This window comes from Thunnus thynnus, chromosome 6 (assembly GCF_963924715.1).
Source record: "Thunnus thynnus chromosome 6, fThuThy2.1, whole genome shotgun sequence".
Classification (NCBI taxonomy): Eukaryota; Metazoa; Chordata; class Actinopteri; order Scombriformes; family Scombridae; genus Thunnus; species Thunnus thynnus.
In genome coordinates this window covers 30,376,445-30,398,112 of record NC_089522.1, presented here as the reverse complement: position 1 = coordinate 30,398,112, position 21,668 = coordinate 30,376,445, and the positions used below count along the sequence as shown (strand labels likewise).

The 21,668-nt window shown below is 38.7% G+C and overlaps 1 protein-coding gene across 2 annotated transcripts in view; it reads left to right on the top strand.

Annotated features, from left to right (window-relative positions):
- Window positions 1-488: 488 nt before the first annotated feature.
- Window positions 489-21,668, top strand: part of oprl1 (opiate receptor-like 1) — a 104,515-nt gene continuing 83,335 nt past the window's right edge. The window contains exons 1-2 of one of the 2 annotated variants that reach the window (XM_067593331.1): window positions 489-847; window positions 8,742-8,954. In XM_067593331.1, coding sequence (XP_067449432.1) covers window positions 8,749-8,954 — 206 coding nt within the window. In that variant the 5' untranslated portion in view covers window positions 489-847; window positions 8,742-8,748. Of the gene's footprint in view, window positions 848-8,710; window positions 8,955-21,668 lie in introns of both variants that reach the window. The other variant, XM_067593330.1, reaches the window with a different exon arrangement.

Below are 21,668 nucleotides of genomic sequence, written 5' to 3'. Positions count from 1 at the left end.
AGCTTCAAAACTGCTCTTCAGAAACCAACAGGTGACGTCACGGTAATTACGTCCATATTTTATACAGTCTACGTACACACTCATTGTTTTAATGACTATAGCTCTGTATTGAAATAAGATATGAAAATGAAGTGAACACAAAATACATGCCTGAGACTTTGTTCTTTCATCTGGTATGCAACTTTAACAATCTGATGTATTGACCACAAGATATATAAAAGGGTGTGAAAAGTGTGACAAGATGCCCCGGTCTCCCCTACTATAGTGCGGAGATGGAGAAGAGAGGAGGAGGGGGTGGGGGGGGTGTTGAGCCCTCATCGATCTGTCCGAGAGAGAGAGAGGGAGGGAGAGAGAGAGAGAGGCAAGAAAAGAGTGGAAGAAAGCGCAGCGCCTGGCTGCATCTTTATCCCAGCAGACCCCTCCCCTCTCTCTCTCTCTCTCTCTCTCACACACACACACACACACCTCTCTCTCTCTCTCTCTCTCTCTCACACACACACACACACACACCTCTCTCTCTCTCTCTCTCTCTCTCCTCTCTCTCTCTGTCTGTCTCTCCGTCTGCCTGCCAGCTGATGATGACTGGAGGTGAAGCCGTTTTTTCTCTCCCCTCGTCATCCCGGGGAAACCTGGACGGACGGACGGACTGACGGCGGTTTTGGATTTTTGGCTACTTCTTGGTGATGACAGCGGGAGGAAACAGCGAATTTAAAGAAAACACACCAAAACCGAGAGAAAGAGGGGACAGAACCCAGCACAGTGCACAGTAACGCAGAGAGAAACATAACAACTTCCAGTGTCCTCAGGGCGGTCTGCGGGGTGCTTTGGAGCTGTTGACACCGGAAAGGTAGGATGTTGCACAGCCGGCTGCAACAATATAAAAACAAATACAACATTTATTCACATGTTCATATATGTGCATATGCATCTGTATTCTGGACCACCACGGTGCGCACTGCGTGTGAAAACGCGCCTCTGTCCGTCTGCAGTCTGTCACTGTGTTTATGTTGAGCTGCTTCAGCTGGAAGGTTGCCATAACCCACTGTATAGATAGCTCACTGATGGTGGCGGCGCACGGCGCGTGCGTGACGTACTTATTTTAAAGTGTTATATTTGCGTCGGTTTACGGTGCACATATGTGTTCGCGGTGCGGTGTGCGTGTTTGTGTTTGTAACACTTGTTTCACCTTGTGGTGCGTTTAAGTGACGGTTACATGTAAGAGAGAGGAGGATGTTTGGTGCATTTAACTGTGTTTAATTAAAGCACCTGCTCTGATTGAGGTGCATCAGTGTCTACTTTTGTAAGTGTGTGTGGGAGCTTCTTGCGTTTTCTTTCAACACTTTGTCATGGTGTCTCTACTGCAAAAGCTTGTGTGTTTGTCTGATTGAGTGACTGTAACAGTTACTGCTGAGGTACTTTGCAGTAGATCCGTATGGAAGTGTGTTAATGACCAAAATGCGCATGAAACAAATTCAAGAGCACTTTTGCGAGATCACACACATCAGTAAAGTACAGAAGTTTTGAGAGATCTTGTTTGAGATGTGGAGAAGTTCAGAAAATGATGCTTGGTAACAATTTTTGATTAACAGGTTTCAACAGGACACATCTGTATCTTAGTTATCAGTCTCAAATTTATTTCACAGTCAACTTGCATGTTTGTGGATGAAACGTCCTGTCGTGTTTCACAGGGTGGAGTTAGATGACTGTTTACTTCCAGGTCAAACCCACTGCAGTTTGTTTTGCTGACAGGTGAACTTGGCATGTGAGGGGTAAAGAAAGCAGCTTTGAAGATAGCGAGGAAGGAATAACTTGCACAAAAAATTCACAATCTTCTGTCCTCACGGCTATTCTCCTGATTCTGACCTGACTTATGGATGCGTCCCTGCATCCTCAAGTCAGGACTTACAGATGAATTTGTGCTTAAGTTTGTTTTGAGCTTTTTCTACAGTCACCAAGAAACTTCTGTAGAGTTGCAGTATAGTTTAGCTTTATTAGAAGCATTACAGCGAACTGTCTTCTAAATAATCATAATATGGTCCCAAACTCTTATTGGAAGAAATGCAGGAGGTCTGTCCTTGATTTACAAAAACAAAAAGGAGAAACAAATAAAAAAAAAACCCTCTATAGACAGCCAAATCAAGTCACAGTTTTATCCACTTAGCCTCTTTAACTAATAAATTTGGCTAAGTGATCGATCGATAGGTTAGATCTCAACAATCTTAAATTAAAATCCACTTACTTGCTTGTTGTCATGAAAGTGCAGATATTCAAACTTCCCATTACTCTGAGCCAAGATTAAAAGTTGAGCTTTTTCACAGATGGTATTATGTTATGATATCTTGTATCTATTCTTTATTTAGACAAATTCACCAGCACTGTTGTCTCTTAGCACTTAAAGATGAAAGCATATTTGTGTGTAGTATATAATGCCAGGGATGTTGCATTTTCCAGTTATGACTAATGAACTAATCCCACATTAAAAAACCACAACAAAACAAAAAAAAAAGCTGATCAACTAAGAGCACAGCAGTCAACTGATCAGTATCCGCTAATAGCGAGCTCTAATACAGTATGTGGTCATACTTCATAAACTACTCATAATGAAGAACAATAGATATAGAGCTCACAGTTACCTCATTAGAAGGGAACCTTGGCTCAGTTTTGGAGTTTGTTGTTATGACTCACGGGACAGACGTGCTGCTGACATGTGCAGCAAGAAAAGCAGAACAGAAGAAGACATCTGTGGACTTAGAGAAGCCAGTGAACACATCATCTCATTAAACTCTACTTAGACAAAAGACTGTGGTTGCACCAGAGACAAAACAGAAACTGTGATTGTATCTTTTTTGTGTAACTGTAACCACTGTGAACTGAGAAAAAGCTGACAGGTCAAAAATAAGCAGACACTACATCTCCCTCCATAGTTTACCTGAACTGTATAGATTTAGTAAGAACTGTTTGTGTTACATGTTTCCTCTGAAGAAGGACTTTGAACTTGCTGGTATCCAGCACCAAGGATTGTTCTGTAACATACTGATCTATTGTGTGTATATCTAGTTAGTAATATTTAATGCCTGTTTGTCAATTTGACAATCATTCCAGTTTAATGCCCCATACTTCTAAGAGGTTTTCCAACATTTCTACTGTTTTCGTTGTGGGAATTCTTCACCATTGAAGGTCTAGGTATCAATTACATTTGGTGTTTCTTTAGTTCACATTCTGTGTATAGTAAATATACAGCAACTGGGCAGTTTTATAAAGATTTCGGTTACATAACAACATTTAAATAATTATACAGGTCCCAACTAAGTACTGAAATATAGTCATGGAGATGCAATTCAACAGTTATACAGTAGGTAGCTAAGGCTATGTTCACATCACAGGCTTTAATGCTCAATTCAGACACCATCCACTGAACTGAAATGTGTTACAAGAATAAAAACCATAACATAATTTGTGCAACAGTTAAATCATAAACACAGATGACATGGCTTCGCTTATGATAAATGTAAGTTCCTTCCAGTTTGGCTTAAATAGAAGCATCTCCATAACAAATTTGAAACTTTCTCGTCTCTCTGTTGACCCCTGTTGCTGTTATTTCTCTCCTCCGTGTTTATTTTTACCACACTGTGAGGTGCAGACGCTGAATGATGACCAGAGGCAATATGTGCAGAGGAGTGAAACGTTAAAAAAAAAACAAAAAAAAAACAACAACACATGAATTCCGGCAGACAAAACACACTTATTTTGCTGCTCAGTGTTAAAGGACTCAGCGAAGACCCCAAAATTACCGAATAAAGAGCAGGGACGGGTGAGGCTTATTGCAAGTCACACCCGCTCTCTACAGAAACACCATTCAGCATAGATGAATCAGATTAGACAAAGTAATTAATTAATAACACAAATGCCATCTGAGGTTGGAAACAGTAATGAACTGCCACGATGAATCAGAGTTACTGCCGCTCGATTAATTATGTCATCCTGTTGCATCCTGTTACATGTATTCACATTATCATAGTTAACAGAAACATGCACTGATCCATATTTGATTTTGCAGTCTTTTTAGGGAAAAAAAAACATTTGGGTATGCACATAATTTCTGAAATTATTTTAGGGATCATAACTTCATAACATGGATACACAAACAGTTGCTGTAGCTTTACTTTCCAACATGCACCTTGTAATAAAAACATTAGTCTTATTAGTGCTACTTTGTTCTCTCACACGTAGTGGAAACGGTACAGCGGCCCACCCAGAGTGGCACTGCAGCCTTACATGGACACACACTCGAGACTCTAAGTTTAACTGCTTATTCATCAAAGCTCAAGCAGCCAAAACACACACACACACACACACACACACACACACACACACACACAGACACACACGTACACTGCTGCTGCATTAGAGATTGAACCTGGGAAACAAAACATACAGTGTCTGGATGAGGAAGGTGGATATCAAGCGAGGGAAGCAGGAAAGGAGAAAAAAGGGATGTCAACAGAGAAGAAGGGGAGAGATGAGGATGGGAGGATGGGGGAAAAAAAAGAGAGATATTAGAGCATGTATAACCCATGTGTATTGAGCCTGGAAGTAACCCTAGGGAAATTCAGCAGCACAGCAGAGTTACTTTGCTGTTTTGATTTGATGAATATTCATGATCGAGCAGAGAGGGAGAGGGGAGGGAGCCTGGTTCATGGCGGCAGTTTGAGGTGTTGCTGCTGCAGATCACATGAAGGTGGGGGGGGGGGGTTGCAGAGAAAGAGAGTAGACAAACTCTGATATAGCTCATCCTTTTGTGCTATAGACCTCCACTAATGTCTAAAAACCGGGTGATTCGTTTCATCGTTTTGATGGGCATTGAAGTTTATTTTGAGTCAATCCCGTATATACACCGGCCTCCAACCATCCATCCATTTTCTGCTGCTTATCCAGATCCAGGTCCAGGTGGCAGCAGGCTAAGCATTGTAGTCCAGGCATCCTTCTCCCTAGTTACATCCTCCAGCTCCCTTCCCAAGGTGTACCCTGGCAATATAGAATATGTAATCCCTCCAACATGTTATGGGTTGCACTCAGGTCTCCTCCCAGTTGGATGTTCTTGAAATACCTCCACAGTAAGGTAGCTAAGTGACGTCCTACTCAGATGTCTAAACCACCTCAGCTGACTTCCCTTTGGCATAAAGGAGCTCTGATCTCCTTCTGAGCCTCTTACCCTGTCCCTAAGGGTGAGCCCAGACACCCTGTGAGGGAAACTCATTTCAACTGCTTGTACGTGTGATCTTATTCCCTCAGTCACTATCCAAACCTCATGATCATAAGTGAGGTTTGGAAAGTAGATTGAGAGCTTTACCTGTAGGCTTAGCTCCCTCTTTGCCACAACAATCCAGTCCAGCATCCGTATTACTGCTGACACAGCCCACCAGTCCATTTATCGATCTTATGCTCCATCTTACCTTCACTCATAAACAAGACTGAGAGGTACTTGAACTGCCTCACATGGAAAAGGAACTCACTCCCCAAAACAAAATCTTTCATTTTTCAGCACACCTCAGACTCGGAGGCTTGGTGGCTTTAATCTCTGTCGTTTCACACTCAGACACAAAGTGCTTACTGGCAGTCACAGCATGATGAAGCCAGCTGAGCCACACAGCAGAGATGCAATACATCGGCCTGGTGCAGTGGGTACTGACTCGTGTACCAAATGTGTCTGATTCAAGACCTCCCAGTTGTCACTCACGTCTCAGATTTGTTCAGTGATTCAAATAGCTTTTCTGTTAGAAAAACAATTGTCAAATCAGAGCTTAATAGGTTGAATTAAGAATGAGGACGTCATCATCCTACATAGCTAGCAACATAGCTAAAAATGCTAACAGCAAACGAGCAACCGCAACCACAGCGCACCACCGAAGATGACGTCAGTGGACAGGAATGTCACTTACTTATGATTATTTAGGGCAAAACAAAACAAAACTGCCTCCCTAACAAAAAAATGACGTGAAGACAATGTCAAGCTGAAAGAATGAAAAGAAAAAAAACAAACAAAAGGCTAAAATTGTGTATTTATCCGCTGCTGAAAATAGTCCCCAACAAATACACTATTTCCTCCTGTTTGAGTAATGTTAGCCACAAACTATAGTACCCAGCTTTTTTTTTTAAAAGCAAACTATATGTATTTGTGACTTGTGTATTTGTATTGATTTACACCTTCAATAGGAACCGCTGGACTCAGGGCTTAGAGTCACATACAAGGTTTGGAAATCAGAGATGGACGTGTTTTTGGTTTTGGTCCTTGACATTAAGAAAAATAACCTATAGAATGACACAGTTTCTTGTTGGTGGATGGACATGTTTGTTTTGTGTTCTGCTTTAAAATGATCACTAATAAAAAAGTCAAATATACAACCACAGCCACTCTCTCTCTTTTCACCGAATTAACTCTCATAAATATTGATGTCACCCCCCCCCACACACACACACACACACACACACACACACACACTTCTCTCGCGCCCTCTTTCTTTCCTTTAGTCTCTCCCTCACACATCTTGGCATTAATATATTCTTCACGTGGCAGTGCATTAATAGAAAATTCGATGCTGTCAATTCCTCTCCTCCTTATTTTGCTGCTCCTCTTTTTAGTTTCTTCCTTCCCTTGACTTCTTTTCTTCCTTCCCCTCCTCCCGTCTACTTTCCATTTCCCCCCCTATTTGCTCATTATTCTTCCTAGATAAATCCTGAATCAAGCTTCTTCCTTCCTTCCACACTCTCTCTTTTTGCCTTTTGATCTTTCTCTCTTTGTGCTTTCCTTCATCGTCATCCATTTCTTCCTTCCTTTCCTCCCCTCTCTTTCCTTTTACCTCTCCTTCTTGTTTCCATTTATTCGCCCTACCCCCTCCTTTCCATTTTTTCCCCATCTGTCCTTTCTGCTTTATTTATCTGCCCCACCACGGCTTAAAACAACCTTTGTTTATGTTCACTTGCAAAGCAGGAAGTAGTGTCATATTGTTATTCTGCCATAACAAAATCCTAGTGATTGGGTGCACAAAATCAATGTCTCCTACTGTTTTTTATTTAAACCATGGAGATGATCTTCCTGTAACCTTAGATGTAGTTGTCCCAACTTGAAAGAAAAAGAAAATTAAAAAAAAAACTGCTGGTGTTGCTTCATTCTCCCAGAAAAGAAACACCAGATCATCAGAAATTGCAATTCACACATAATTCTTAGTCATTTTTGAAACAATACGTCCTTGATATCAGACAGAAGTAGACTGATTGATTTGATTTTGTCAGCTAAAATGACAATTAACTAATTTTAAAATGAGAATTGTATAAAAGATGTCTACATACATATTATTGTGCTGATAGACTGTCCCAGGCAAAATGAAAGCATCCTCACTAGGGTTTGGTGTAGTTTAAAAAATTACAATACCAGTACCAATACCAGTACCCTTAAAGTGATACCAATACCAGTAGAGTACTTCCTTCTGCATCCATCATGTGAATGGAAACAATCAGTTGCGTAAAATGCCACCATTTCCTCCCCTTCCAAATGATTTTTACACAAATACATTTTGAAAGTGTTCAAATTATTGAAATATTTATGAAATAACTGTACAAAACGGTACAATGAAGTATTATCACCACGGACTGTATGGGTTGTAGCTGCTGCGCTAGTGGGCCAATCACACGTCACATTAAATTGAAAAATGCTTGCAGTTATTGGCTGCAAGCACAACCATACAAATAGTATTTTTTTTCTAGATCTGGTTACAAAAAGGATCAAATGCAGGTGTTTTTTTTACTGGAGAAGTTTCTATACTACTTAATACTGGGTTATTTCAGCTGATACCTTAAAAGTATTGCGTACTGACACCCAGCCCTAATCCTCACTATATGATCCATGTAGAAGACATGGAGATAAAGAAAAGGCATTTTCTGGTATTACAGTGTAGAACTAGTTAGTCATATTATTATATGTATGACAAGGAAAAATATAAGCTGGGGTTGCTGGGGTGTAAAGGTCCCTAAATCCAATAAAGAGCAGTTATGTTTAACCAAGCCTACACTCTGATATAGTCCAGGACCAGTTCCCACACATTAAAGAAATATAACAAAGTAAAGTATAATAAAGTGGATGTGCTAGACGAGAACAGAGTGTTTTAAAAACCAGTAACCAGGAACCCCATAGAGTAATATTAATATGAAAAACCCCTGACTTTGGAAGGCATGTTGGGTTAGATTACTACTATAGATTGTAAGCTAGTTAGCCAAGCATGCTAACATTTGCAGCTGACGTTAGAGCAAACAAACACACTGTTTAATTAATCCATTACACTTTTTCTCTTGTATTTTGGTTTTGGTAAAGGTCAAAAAAAAAAGAAACCACTATCCAAACTCTTTATATACGGAATACCACTCTTACTGCAGCCCCATGTTTCAACAGAAATCCAAAGCATGCAAAGTTGCCAAGCTATGATTGGACAGTTGCAGTCAATTTTGGTTACTCTTCTTCTACACTTTGGTGACAGGCAAAAGTCAATGCTGTAAGTCAATGTGACTGTGTGCTGGAGGCAAACCATTTCAAAGATTAGACTGGTAATTTTGAGACATTAGCACATTATCATAAATTTATAGATACAGTGGCTCTGTCAAAAAGTTTCTAAAGATAATATGTGGCACTAACCAAGCCTCCACTCCTACTACCCTACAGACTGGAGCAAACCTCCCTCTCTTTGCTCTAGTTCAGAGATGGAGTTCCCGGACGACCTCCTGCTGGACGAGCTGAGCCATCTGGAGCTCTACAACAACTCGCTCTTCCAGAGCAACTTCAGTGCTTACAACGAGACCGATGCCTTACTGCCGACTGGGGTGAAGGTCACCATCGTGGTCGTGTACATGATTGTCTGTGTCATCGGCCTTGTGGGCAACTTCCTGGTCATGTATGTCATCATAAGGTAAGAGATACATGAGTTTCTGCATGTATATAATATGTTGCATTGAACCTATTTCCAAAATAAAGCAACATGTTTCAACTACTTGCTAGGAATGAGGGTCAGATTGCTACCCTAGAGTGAAGAAGACACTATAGCTTCAAGAAAATTCTTGACACAAGTTGATTTGCATTTGAATTGATCTCACTTTGCCGGCTTTGATTTTTGTTTTTAGCTCAGTCTTGTTGAAAATGATGTATATGAGATTCTATCGTCTCAAAAGTTATATAATTGAGAAACCTCTACGGCTCAGACTTCCAGTTAAATCACGGCATATTTTCAGAAAAAATCCTCTGAAAGCCTTTGAAGTCAGGAATGATGATATGATCACTGTTGCTATAGCAATCAAAACTAAAGGAATGAAATACTTCTATAATACATCTATAAATAATCTAGTCTAAACATATAAATAGTCTTTTTGATCTTTTCAGCTGTTTTACAGAAGAGTCAGTGCTCAGTGTCACAACAGCTGCTCTGTCTCCCACCATCTGTCCTATACTGGTGCTGAATTATAAGTCCATAAATCAATACATTAATTGATGTAAAATTATTCAGTGTTAATATTGATAATAATTTATGTCATTTATCAAGTAAAAGCACCAAAATGCTGCTTTTCTGTGTATGTTTTTACTGTAAACTGAAAAGATTTGTACTCCTTATGAGCACTAGTCCTTATTTTTGACATATTTTAGACCAGTGGTTCCCAATCTGGGGTTCTGGACCCTCCCCACCTTCCCAAGGAGTGAAGATGATGCATAGAACGGTTGTTTTTTTCATTGTATGTACCCTATCACTCAATTCAGGCAAATTATATGTTTTTACCTAATATATAAAAAGCGAAGAAGACACAAAGCTCGCAATTTGTAATACCTTAAAGTCCAAAAAAAGTCATGGTGTCATCTGTGTCATTTTTGTTTAAAGTAGACTTTTTTTATTTGTATATCAGCTCTTTGACTGTGCCAGATTGGAGCACTGGAGCCCATCTTGGGACTCGACTCAGACTCGACTCAGGACCCCCATGACCCCCATTATGCTTAGGGCCTCCAAATGGTTAGCAGCGGCTCTGCACACAAGTCATTCTTAGCAGAAAAAAAAAAACGTAAGGAAAAAGAATATAGTAACTGTACGACCCACAGGTCAGATATGATATGTGTGTTTGTATGAGGTCAAATGTTTCATGCACTTTAAAGCAGGTTTTTCAGAAACTGCCCAACAGAGAAATAAAGGACATGAAAGTGGCCAAAAATAAAATGTGTGTGCGCGTGTGTACACATCTTTTCATTGTGCAGATATTTTTTATCAAAAGCCTGGCAGACAAATGTCTTGTCCTGAATGTCACTGTGTGTGTGTGTACATGCACAATATTCCCCTGTGGATTTCACTGAAACGAGCGTAGGTGGACACATGGGTGTTTTGTGAGTTAGTGCCTGTGTGGTCATGGTTCAGCCTTGTGGGCAGCTGCTGTCTGCTCATGTATATCATGTTTAACCAGGAGACTGTGTATATGTGAGTGTGTGCCTGTGTGTGACTTTGTTGTTGGGGTGCTTTGCTGTAGTTTTGCTCAGTATTAAGGCTCAACACTTGTTTGCTCGAGACAAATGTCATGTCAAATCTGCATAACAGATGATTGACAATGATGTCCTTGTTTGTTGCTTATCAAACTAAAAAAAACATGGTGCGTGTCATGGAAACGTTGACAAATTTCTCCCTGAACTGTCCGCCGAAACAAGTTTCTGAATATCTATCTGAAAGAAAAAACAAATCATGTAGTTACAGAATTATTGTTCATTATATGCAGATGAACAGCTTCAATGCTCCTTGACATTGAATCTCCAAGTCACTGGGACTCTAATAGAGGGATGAACTGTATTCTTCCTTGAAATATTCCCTTATGTGGTGCTCTGTTGATGGTGATGGAGAGCATTGTTTTAACAAATCGTTCATCGACATCATTCATCATTTTCATAATCATCAAACCATTCAGTAACCCACCGTTAACTGTATGGAAGAATCTGTATTCTTAATGTTTCTGCACAAATTTATTCAGGTTTCTCCTTTAATTTTTCACCCATCTGGAGTTTTGAAAGCAAATGAGTCTACAGTGTTTTACATCTATAATCTTTAAGCAAAAACTGAGCCTGTGAGATCTAGAGTGGTTTTATGCAGCTGACAGTAGAGTTTGTAGTGCTTTTATAAGATAGAGTTTTTCTTACACATTTAATAGCCCGTTTGATTCGCTGTAGGTTCAACTCAAGCTGCATCGACTCTTTTAAATTACTTCTTTTCAGATCAAATATCACCCCCAGATTCCTTTAAGGTACAACAGATTGAACAACCAACAAATACTAGTGAGATATTAATCCTGTTCTTCAGCTTCTTCCTGTGTCATATGAAACTTCACAAAGCACTGGACTGGTGGTTTTAATCAGAAGTTTCTACAGGATCGGAATGTGCTAACTTTCACAACCTTGATTTTACTCTAGACATGCATTATCTGTTAGGCATTATAGGTGTCTTATTTGATTCTAACCTTAACTTTGAAATTTGTGTTAGCAACGTTGTCCAGTCTTGCTTTTATCATCTAAGAGATACACCAATCCATCATACATGCTTTCATTTCCTCACGTTTAGATTACAGTAATGGTCTCCTAGCTGGCATAAATCAGACAACAATTCACAGACTCCAAATTGTGGAGTCTGTACAGTGGCTAGACGACTAAAAAAAAAAAAAAAAAAACAGCTACAGAATCGATTTTAAGATTTTACTCATTACTTTTAAAGTACTTCATGGCCTGACTCCAGGCTATATGTCTGAATTACTGTTGCCTTATCAACCTGCACGCAGTCTGAGCTCTTCAGGCAGGAACCTATTAGCTAGTCTCCTGGTATAACACTAAAGAGAACCAAGCCTGACAAACTCAGACTTGCAAATCCAGTATCTTCTTTTTTTTTGTTTCTGAAATCATATTTTTTACCCAAAGGCCTTTTAAATAACCTCTTTTACATCACTCTACCTCTCTCTTTTATATTGCCTCTAAAAATGTATTTGGTCATAGTCGTATTCAGTTTGGGTAAATTTGTCCACATGTGTGTGTTTATGTGTGTATGCAGTAGGGGTGTGCCCGAATACAAATACATTATTGGGCAAAGCACATATAGTGGGTTTTATATGAATATTTGTTTCATACAAATACTTTAAAAGTTATTTGTTGGGGGTGTTCCCCAGAGATAAAGTTGAGCTACTGACACATGTAAACTGCTCCCAAGTGACTCTCCATAACCTGTTGTTCCCCTTCTCCTTTCCACAAAGTTAGGTTGTAAAAAACAGGCAATAAATGAAAAGTACAAAGCAATAATTGCCTTTGAAGTTCCTCCCTACACATTACATGGTGTGCTGTCTCTGTGTTATGGGTGTATAAATAGGAAGAGCTCTGTCTGCAATGAGGCGATGAGTAAAGTTTTAGCTCAGTAGTCAGCGCAGTCGTCTATGATCTGGGAGTTCAAAACCCGGTGTGGGGACCTACTTTGTAAGATAGTTTATTCATGAATTCTTATTATAACACTTTAATTTTCTGAAATTAAAAGTGTAATAAAAACAAAAACAGGATTTTTAAGCCTCTTTCCACTTTTATTCGAATACAAATACAGATACAAATACAAATACTGGGATCTCTGCACATCCCTAGTTTGCAGGTTGATTTATATGGGAAATTAATGTGATGTAATGTAACATGTATGTTGCATTTGAACTTTGTAATCTCTGGTTTTGATAAGTTCTATATAAATAAACTTTCTGTGTTTGTTTTCACAGCGTTGTAAAATGATTGCAAGGTTTAAAGTGTGCAGCAAGTGAGGTGGGAGCTCACAATAACGCTGTTTGTGCATGTGTGTTACAAGGCTGTCTCCATGCTTTCTGCATCGCCTCGACTGTAGATAATTACTTTCTGTGTTACACCTTTTCTCATTCTGACACTAACAGGAGTTCTGTAGACAGACATATGAGTGTCACACACACACACACACACACACACTGGGAATTATTCTATCTGCACACATGATATTCACGCTCACACATAGGCTACTTAACACACAAAACACACACACTTTCTGAAACACACAAACCAGTAGTGAATCACAGCTGTAGTCAGCTTGCCCTCCTGCTCAGCGGTGTCAGCTCTCAGCAGTTGCCCTCAGTAAAGATGGCTGCCCCCGACAATTCGCTCTCATCACGGGTATCAGAGGGCAGTAGCCTCCGTCATCTAACTGTGTCAGGTTGCGTGAAAGGGCTGATTACACAAGATGGCCAACCACAACACTTGCCATGACCAAATGAATAAAAGCAGAGGTGCTCTCATTAGCCTCTAACCCTCAGTTGAAAATCCACTGATGAATTTCTGTGATCGTATTAGATACTTTTCCTCACACAGGTTCAGACGTTTACTGCAGTTTGTGACATGTTTAATGACAAGCAGAAAGAAGCCAAAGAACGGTTAACACGACACTATTGGAGACATCTTCTGAACGCCCACATCTACTTCAGGGGTTAATTGTGTGAGCAAAAAGAAAAACAGAAAAGAAAAATGTAGGTAGAGGTAGATTGGTCAGAAGTTATATCTTAAAAATAAAAGTATTGATAAGTATTTTTTTTAAAATAGCATTTTATTTAAATGCATGGATTGTGTGAATTGGCTGCTTGCATGACATTTATATTATTTACCCAACACGTATCCTAATGTGTACATAAAAGCTGTGCTACACTTCACATTTTAACCATTTTACAAGTGCACAGAAGCAGCCTCAGTGCGAGGAGAAGGGCTAAAGCTGGAGAAGGAAACAAGCAACAATATAAATCTGAGTGTGAGCAGACAGTTTGAGCAGAAACAGAGCAAATCTAAGCACAAAGCAGGAGTTATTTGAGTGTGAGGGCAGGGTTTGAGGGGAAGCATTACAAAAACTGAATTTGAAATCAATAATTAATGCTCTCAAATTGAAAGACCACGCTCTCAAATAAAAGAGGACAAAAGCTAAATATTGTCATTTCTGTTCTAATGAGGGATAAGTGCTTAAAACATTGGCCTTATTTGGTGTTAATGAATATTGCATTCACAGACGTGCATGCAGTGTGTAAACTGTTTATTTCTACCAACAGGTTTTGAAGGTTTGTTATATTATCTTGACTATTTATTCCTTCTGGAAACGCTGAATCACCTCCTTATTTGCTGCCTGTGTTGACAACCAAGTTTGTGCCAAGTTGGAAAGATAACCTTCTTTACTCCTCATTACATACAGTTCTTCTCATGTCCTACTTACAGAGACCACTTAGTGGAATAGTGATTTTTTTGTTTTTCCTTCTGCTAGTAACACATTTATAGTGTTTCAAATATGATGTAATGTGGCAAAATGTGGGAAGCACATAGTGTGGGGACGAAATGCCAAATTCCTTAGCCCAAGTATAAACCATGCAGAAGTAATTCCTTGTGTAAATGTAAAAAAGTAAATTCATTAAATATATAAAATGTAGATTGTTACTTTTATAATCTAAGCCATGAAATACTGATATGATATAGAATTAAAGCACTGTATCAAAAATTTAAATCAAAAGTTTATCAGAAAGTTATCTCATCTGATTGTGTGTGTTTTTACACTACTTCACATAAATACAGTATACTGTATATATGTACATTATGTATACTTTACAGTATAAATTCTCCAATAGTTAAAACTCTACAGGTGAATCAAACTGGCTCTCGGAGGCTTAAAGAGCTTGAAAGCATTAAAGAATAATCACAGACCGAGCGCAGGTCAGAGCATCAGCCGAGTGCTTTGAATTTAAAGATGTCCAATTATCCCAAAGACTTAAAGAATGGAGACCAATATGTCTCTGCTAGACTCAGTATTAAGGTGATGGATTGTGGGTAATTACCAGGGATGGACTCATATTTTATCTAGAAGGTATGGAGCAGGTTCAGGAGCTCAAGTCCCGTAACTGTGGGCCACATGACGCACTCACTTATTTATGTAGAATGAATGCAGAGAGAAAAAAGAAAATACCAAATGAAAAATAAATTAAGCTGATTTGGGACTTTGTGCACCAGATGTGACATTTTGCAGTTTTAAAAAATTCTCACAGTTAAGAAAAGTCTGAGTCATTCTTTTAAAGCAGACAGGAAGGGGTGATATTTAACCTGCATGCACCACCCCCACCCATCCACCCACCCATCCACCCACACATACAGACACACTTTACTACTGTTGTGTTCTCACAACTATGTTTTCTTGACCATCATGTATGAGTCCTCTGCCCACACATCCATCTGTGTACCATCTATGATGTTAACTGTTGTTTACTGCCACCATCTTTGTCAGTTATTTTAGCACTAAAATCCCAGTTTGGCCAGAGGGGCACAGCTAAGGTTGGTCTAGCAAGTGGCAAATATCACAGCTTATGATGATGAAAGCCTAATTGTCTAATCTTCTGGGAAAGTAGTAAATTGGCTCTGGTTTAATTCAGCCCTCAGAAAACTTGCATGTTATATATGTGTGCTGAAATTGCAAATGGTGGGGATAAAAGGTTCAGAAACATAATATTAACTAAGAAAAAAGAAAGAAGACAATCACAGAAAGAGACAATAATAACGATAAAATACAAAAAAGTCGCAATTAACGAAAATAATGATCACAGAACAGGATCCTGCCACTCAATACCTGGACATCCAGACTACTGAATATGATCAATTTCCAATCTGTGAGAAAATGTATGAAAAGTCCTTTAAAAGGTTCTTCTTTATTATAATGAAGTTCTTTGTTATAAAGAAGTTAAAAATGTCTGGAAACTATAAATAATGTAAGGTGAATAATTATTATGATTTTCAGTGTGAGAGCTGAGTAGCTCAGAAAGCTCCAATACTTTATTTCAGTTTAAAAGCACGGGGGGATGTAATGTTGGATGTAATACACACTAGATCATTTTTTTATACAGTTTGTGGCTAAGTATGGGGAGTTTTCATACTGCACTGCCTCTGCACTTCTTCACAGTTACAGCTAAGGAAATTAAGTCACTCTTAAAGTCAAATGGAAAGATGTGACATTCAACCAACAGAAAAAACAAACACACACTGTTATGTATCACTGTAAAACGTCTCCCTCATGAGTCTAGTTAGATCAGATGGAGGAGAGAGAGAGGAAAAACAAAGACAAACATGGGCATGTTGTGTTCAGGTGTCGGGTGTGATGGAGGGAGGCAGGGACAGTGGGAGGCCAGCATTGTGAGAGAGGCAGAAAGAGACAAAGAAAGAAAGATTGACAAATACACAAAGGAACACTGGGATTCGTCCAGTGGTTCACTTGATTATTTAGTCCACAAACAGAGACGGAGATTGATTGAAATGCCCACAAGGATTATGTCAACTGGACTCCTCCCAGGATAAAGATAAAGGAAATCAAAATTTCAAATGGAGAACAAGAACATGAGGAAAGATACATTAATAGAATATACACAATGTGTTGATGGCAGCAGGCACAAAATAGTGCAGTGAGAACCAAGAACTGCCTTCTTATCTATTACTTGTCATTTCCAGTCTACAGTGTCTTACTATTTATATTAAATATGACATACTGATTAAAATCAGCTTTGATTATTTGTATCTGTAGCTTCTGATTTTTTTGAGTCAACTGGCCGTGAGGTGATCCCTTCATTTGCTTGCAAAAAGGCGAGTTAAGCTGAAGTTAACATGAAGCTTCAGCAGTTTGCATTCGTCAAATCAAGTGAGTGTCTTCCAAATTGACAGTGTTTTTAAATTCTCTTTTTGGCAAGCAGTACTTCCTTGCTGAGCTGGAGTGGAAGAATAGTTCTTGGTTGTCCAACCATATTACCTGACAAGAACGCTGATACGATCTGCAAACCCTGAACGGATTTTGTTCAGTGGCGTATTTAACTTGCAACATCTGGACATTGTAAACACTCTGTTTTTAAAGGGAACAATTTAGTTTACAGTCCACAAAAAGCTAACATTAGTAGCTTGTCTTTTATGGAAAGCAAACTCTTGTCTCCTGTATGAATGTCTGACACGCTACACACCCATCCATGTATCGCCTGCACCCATCCGACCTCCACAACCTTACTTTCCACCTTTATATAAAGGACACACAATGTCCTGTTAACACTGAAGGTTGGAAAAACACCCATCTTTTACATTGGAGTCATGTGAAGACATAACTTCAGGGCCAGTATGGACTGCATTAAAATGAATTAGTAGAACAAGCTCTCACTTTCTCACATTGAATGGGCACAAGCAATATACAGATATAGTCGACATCTGCACGTCCACACTGTACTTGAGTAATTTGCTCTATGCAATGTCAAACTCTGCAAAGTTTGTTTATAAGTGGACTTTCTGAGGAAGAGAGAAGAGAGGGAAAATGTTATTATTCATGCAAGAACCATGCATAAGACTTTAAATGGCAGAGTTAATGACAGATGGAAAGAGAGCGCGGCAGACAACGTATTCCTAATACACCTTTCCTTCCTATAAACAAAAATCATTAACAATGAAAGGCACTAAGGAAAAGCCATCGAGCAGCGTTAATTGAGGTTGAGTGTCTGTCAGGAAATTCTTTTCTCATCGTCTTTTTGCTTTTTGTTCCAAGACATACTTTAACACTTGTCCTGACAGCTCTGCAAGCTTAATGTGTTTTCAGCTCTCAGCGCTGTCAGACAACAGTAGAAAAAAGAGTTTTAATTTTCGCTAGCAGAGCACCGCAGTGCAGGCCTGTTTTTTGGCTCATAGCAACAGCAGGAGCCACAAGCAGGGATTCCTACGAGCATCTGTTTAGTGCCACAGGCCCCCCAAAAAAGAAGGTGGACCATAGGGAGACACAAACATCATGCTGAATTCAGCACAGAGCAGCCCAGAGATAAAGAGAAGAGAGACAGAGTATGGAAGACTGAAGCTGTGTTTCACATGGTGCAGTTTTCTTTTCTTTTCTTTTTTTTTTTTTTTGTGGGGGAAAAAGTGCTGCCTGGAGGGTTTTTTTAAGGGAAAAGGATTCTGTTTCCATAACAACAGACCGATCCACGTTGTACATTTTACAACGTGAAACATCACAATGAAATCGTCTCTTAAAGCAAAAAACATCAGGTGATATTAAAAAAACAATAACAATAATAATAAGGAAAAAACAAATGATCAAATCTAAGGTGTTGTGCGACTGTACCAATGGGTCTTGGAACCAAAAAGCTCAGAAAGTAAAGGATCATTCATTTTCTGCATAGACAATATGAGGTGACTGACAGTTGGGACATGTCCAAGCCCCAGATGAAGATGAAACAGTTCTGGTTCAAGGGGATTTTTGTTAAGAAACATCCAGTCACAGAACTCGATATTCTGTTGTGCATCTGCTAATGGTGATCTGAAAATAAAGATTGCACTTTGTAGAAAACTGATAGAACATTCAACAGTTTAAATCAGCCATAAAATACATCTGTAATATTGTTAAATTATTCCCAAAAGACTGTCATGTTTCTATGTTTAGGAACACTGAGGATTAAAAGAAGAAATTCATGTATTAATTGATTTTGATATGGTGAAAATGTTAGGCAACAATTGCATACTTACACACCCAGCAGACACATTAGCATTCATTTGGAGTCTGGCCACCCTCACTCTCATTTTAGCTCTAGTTTGGTCTCCACCAACTCCTGAGTTTGGCTCTTTAACTGCTTAATCTTCCACTTTCCTCACCAGTAAGTCCATCTCTTTGTCTGTCTATTGTTTGGAGAGCTTTTTGTGTGCTGAAAACAGCTGCCTACTGCTACCAAATAACAAGGCTGTTTAGAGCAGTGAGACCAAACCAAAACAATAAAGTTGTTAAAACTAAAACAATGAACTGAAAGACACTGAAATGCTTTGAAGAGCTGAAGGGGACTGCAGCCTTAGTGATAATTCTCTGTGGGTTTGCCGCTACATGACTCCTTTCAAGTTAATTGCAGTCTTTTGACCAATAGTTAATATAAAAGTAATGATAAGTACAGCTTTAAAATGGAAATTTAAAGTGGAAAAAAATACTTCTGGAACCATCGACTCATCCCACTTTAAAACTAACTCCCACTGATGTTGAGAACTGCTATGATTGACTTTTTTAAACTTTTGTAATCTGCTGGTGTCAGAATATTAGTTTGATTTTTTTAAGTGCAGCTCTAGAGGAGTGTTTTGATGTGTATCGTTTGCTTTAACAATGAAAGATGGCATATGAAGTGTCTATGAATAGCTGACTCTGTGTGTATTTGAAGAAAAAAGAGATATTAAGATGTTTTCAACATTTTTTTGAGAGCTTCATGAAAAAAAACACAAATCAGGGGGTCACTGGATGTCAGGGAGGGACATGTTTCACATCATTTTCAAGTCTGTCATTATTAGTTCAAGTAAATGAATAAAAAAAACATGTAGCATCCAATAAAACAATATATCACATGAACGATTTGAAGAAAACCAAGCAGTAAAACAACAAACAAATCCAGTAAGAAAAGGTGAAAGGTGATATAGCTCAGCTGTGCAACACATAATAACAATGTTCATGTTGTTGTTGGCTGACCAGACTGAGCAAGGTGGATCTATAGAGCGAGAACAGGATGTAAGTGAAGGAAGAGAATACACATAAGGGCAATAGGAACAGAAGAAGGATGTCAAGTAAATCTTAACTGTCCCTGGAGAGCAGTAGGGAACACACCTGAGCCAATTAAATGCTGTATACTGATTGGCTAAGTAGTCACAATGAATCTGGATGTTGCTGTTTTTCGTTTGAATCCCCAGATGGAAACATGGAGGACAGAGTGGAATTCACTAAGAAGGAAGTGTTTATTCTCTGTTATTCTCTGTTCCCTACGGACATGTTGTCAGGGGTAGTAGAATAATAGAGAGAAAAATGAGAGGAAAGAGGGAAATTAGTTGAAGTGAAGACACTTCTTCTTCTTCCAGTCTCCATTTGTTCACCCCCAGATGTTGATGTATCGTTTATGCATGTACGTAAGGTATTCATTGTGTTCTTATATATGTATGTGCTGTTCTATGGTGTTAAAAAAAGTATTTCTTGGAAACTGAAAACTTATTTCTAAATCCAGTTGTTAAACACTTCTCTCTGCCTAAGATCCTTAAAATGGCCAGAATTTTAGTTACAAAGTGGTGAGTCAGTGTTGATCAGTTTTGACCATCTGCTGTAAAGCAGATCTGGCATTGAACTGAGTTTTTAGTACCAGAGAGTCTAATTAGATTGTGACTGGGCTCTGAGCTTCACAGAGTGGCCCAGATAGCAAATCTCTGATGGTAAACAGGCTGCTGGTCTGTGAGCTGATGGACTGTGAGCTTGTTGATTTATTTATTCAAGTCCACCATGTAAAAAAGGAGAAAAAAAAAACTTCAAACACAATATTTGAACAGATTTTGTCTTGGTTTTTAACTAAATATTGTATCTGAATACTTTTTTATTTTGTTTTACCACGCCTTTATTCTGGATTCTGGACCTTTATTTCTTTGAATATGTTGCACCCACAACTATATGATATGTGACAATGTGATTATTTGTGTTACCAGCTTATATTTGACAATATAAAGGTAGTTTAATTAATACTTTACATTTTGGCTCGAAGTTCTGCAAATAACTGGATCACTTGAAAGAGGGAAAGAGAAAATATTTTATTTTACAAGCAGACCTTAATCTGTGTAAAATAAACTGAAAAGAAGATGATCAATAGAATAGAATATCATCATTACTAATTCTCTCTAAACACCTTACCGCACAATAAAATCCTAAAAAAAAAAAACCATCATGGCAAATTAATATTTTTGGCCCAGAACATTTCATTTTATTTTCTTTGATTTGTTAAGAGATTGCTAACTGTTCACAGTGTTAATGTGGCCTCTATCATAACTGAACATGAAAATGTGACTGCAGTTTACAGGAAACAGTATATTATTAACCCTTGTATAATCTTAATATCCTAAGTGTCAAAAATGAACGGCCTTCACTAAACCCCTAAAATAAAGCAGCTTAATTGAATTTTAAACCCCAAACCTATTTTACATGAAGAAACAACCTGTTGTTCATCACAAACTTTGTGAATATCTGGGTTTTCCTTCTTCACAGTGCAGAACAACTGTATTTAATCAGTGGGCACCACTCATTTTTAATACAACACATGTCATAATTGTTTTCTTTACTAAAATAAAGATTTATTATTATTACTATTATTATTATTTGCAAGATTGCACTTGTATAACCTAAGAAAGTAGCAGAAATGCATATTACTGAAGAGAAACAATAACAGTCTTGAACTTTTTTGGCAACATAGTAATACATTCTTGATGAGAAAGCCTCTTTCTCTTTCTCTTTCTCGTTGCGAGGAGTACAGGGGGAGCTCAGGCTTGTTCTCTCTAACTGTGCCAACTATGGTGATCTTCCTCTTCTTAAGAGGTAAAAAAAAAATTGTCACATGTGACATTGTGCCCCCTCAGTTCACCTGTGACATTAAGCACAAACCAAATTCCCTGGTGCTTCTCTGGGCCTCCACTGGTTGGCTTCCCTGTGTAGACTTGCATCTTCCAAGCGTAGCTGGATTGTGCATCACAGGTCATCCATATCTTGATGCCACACTTTGCTGTCTTGCTAGACATATACTGCTGGAAA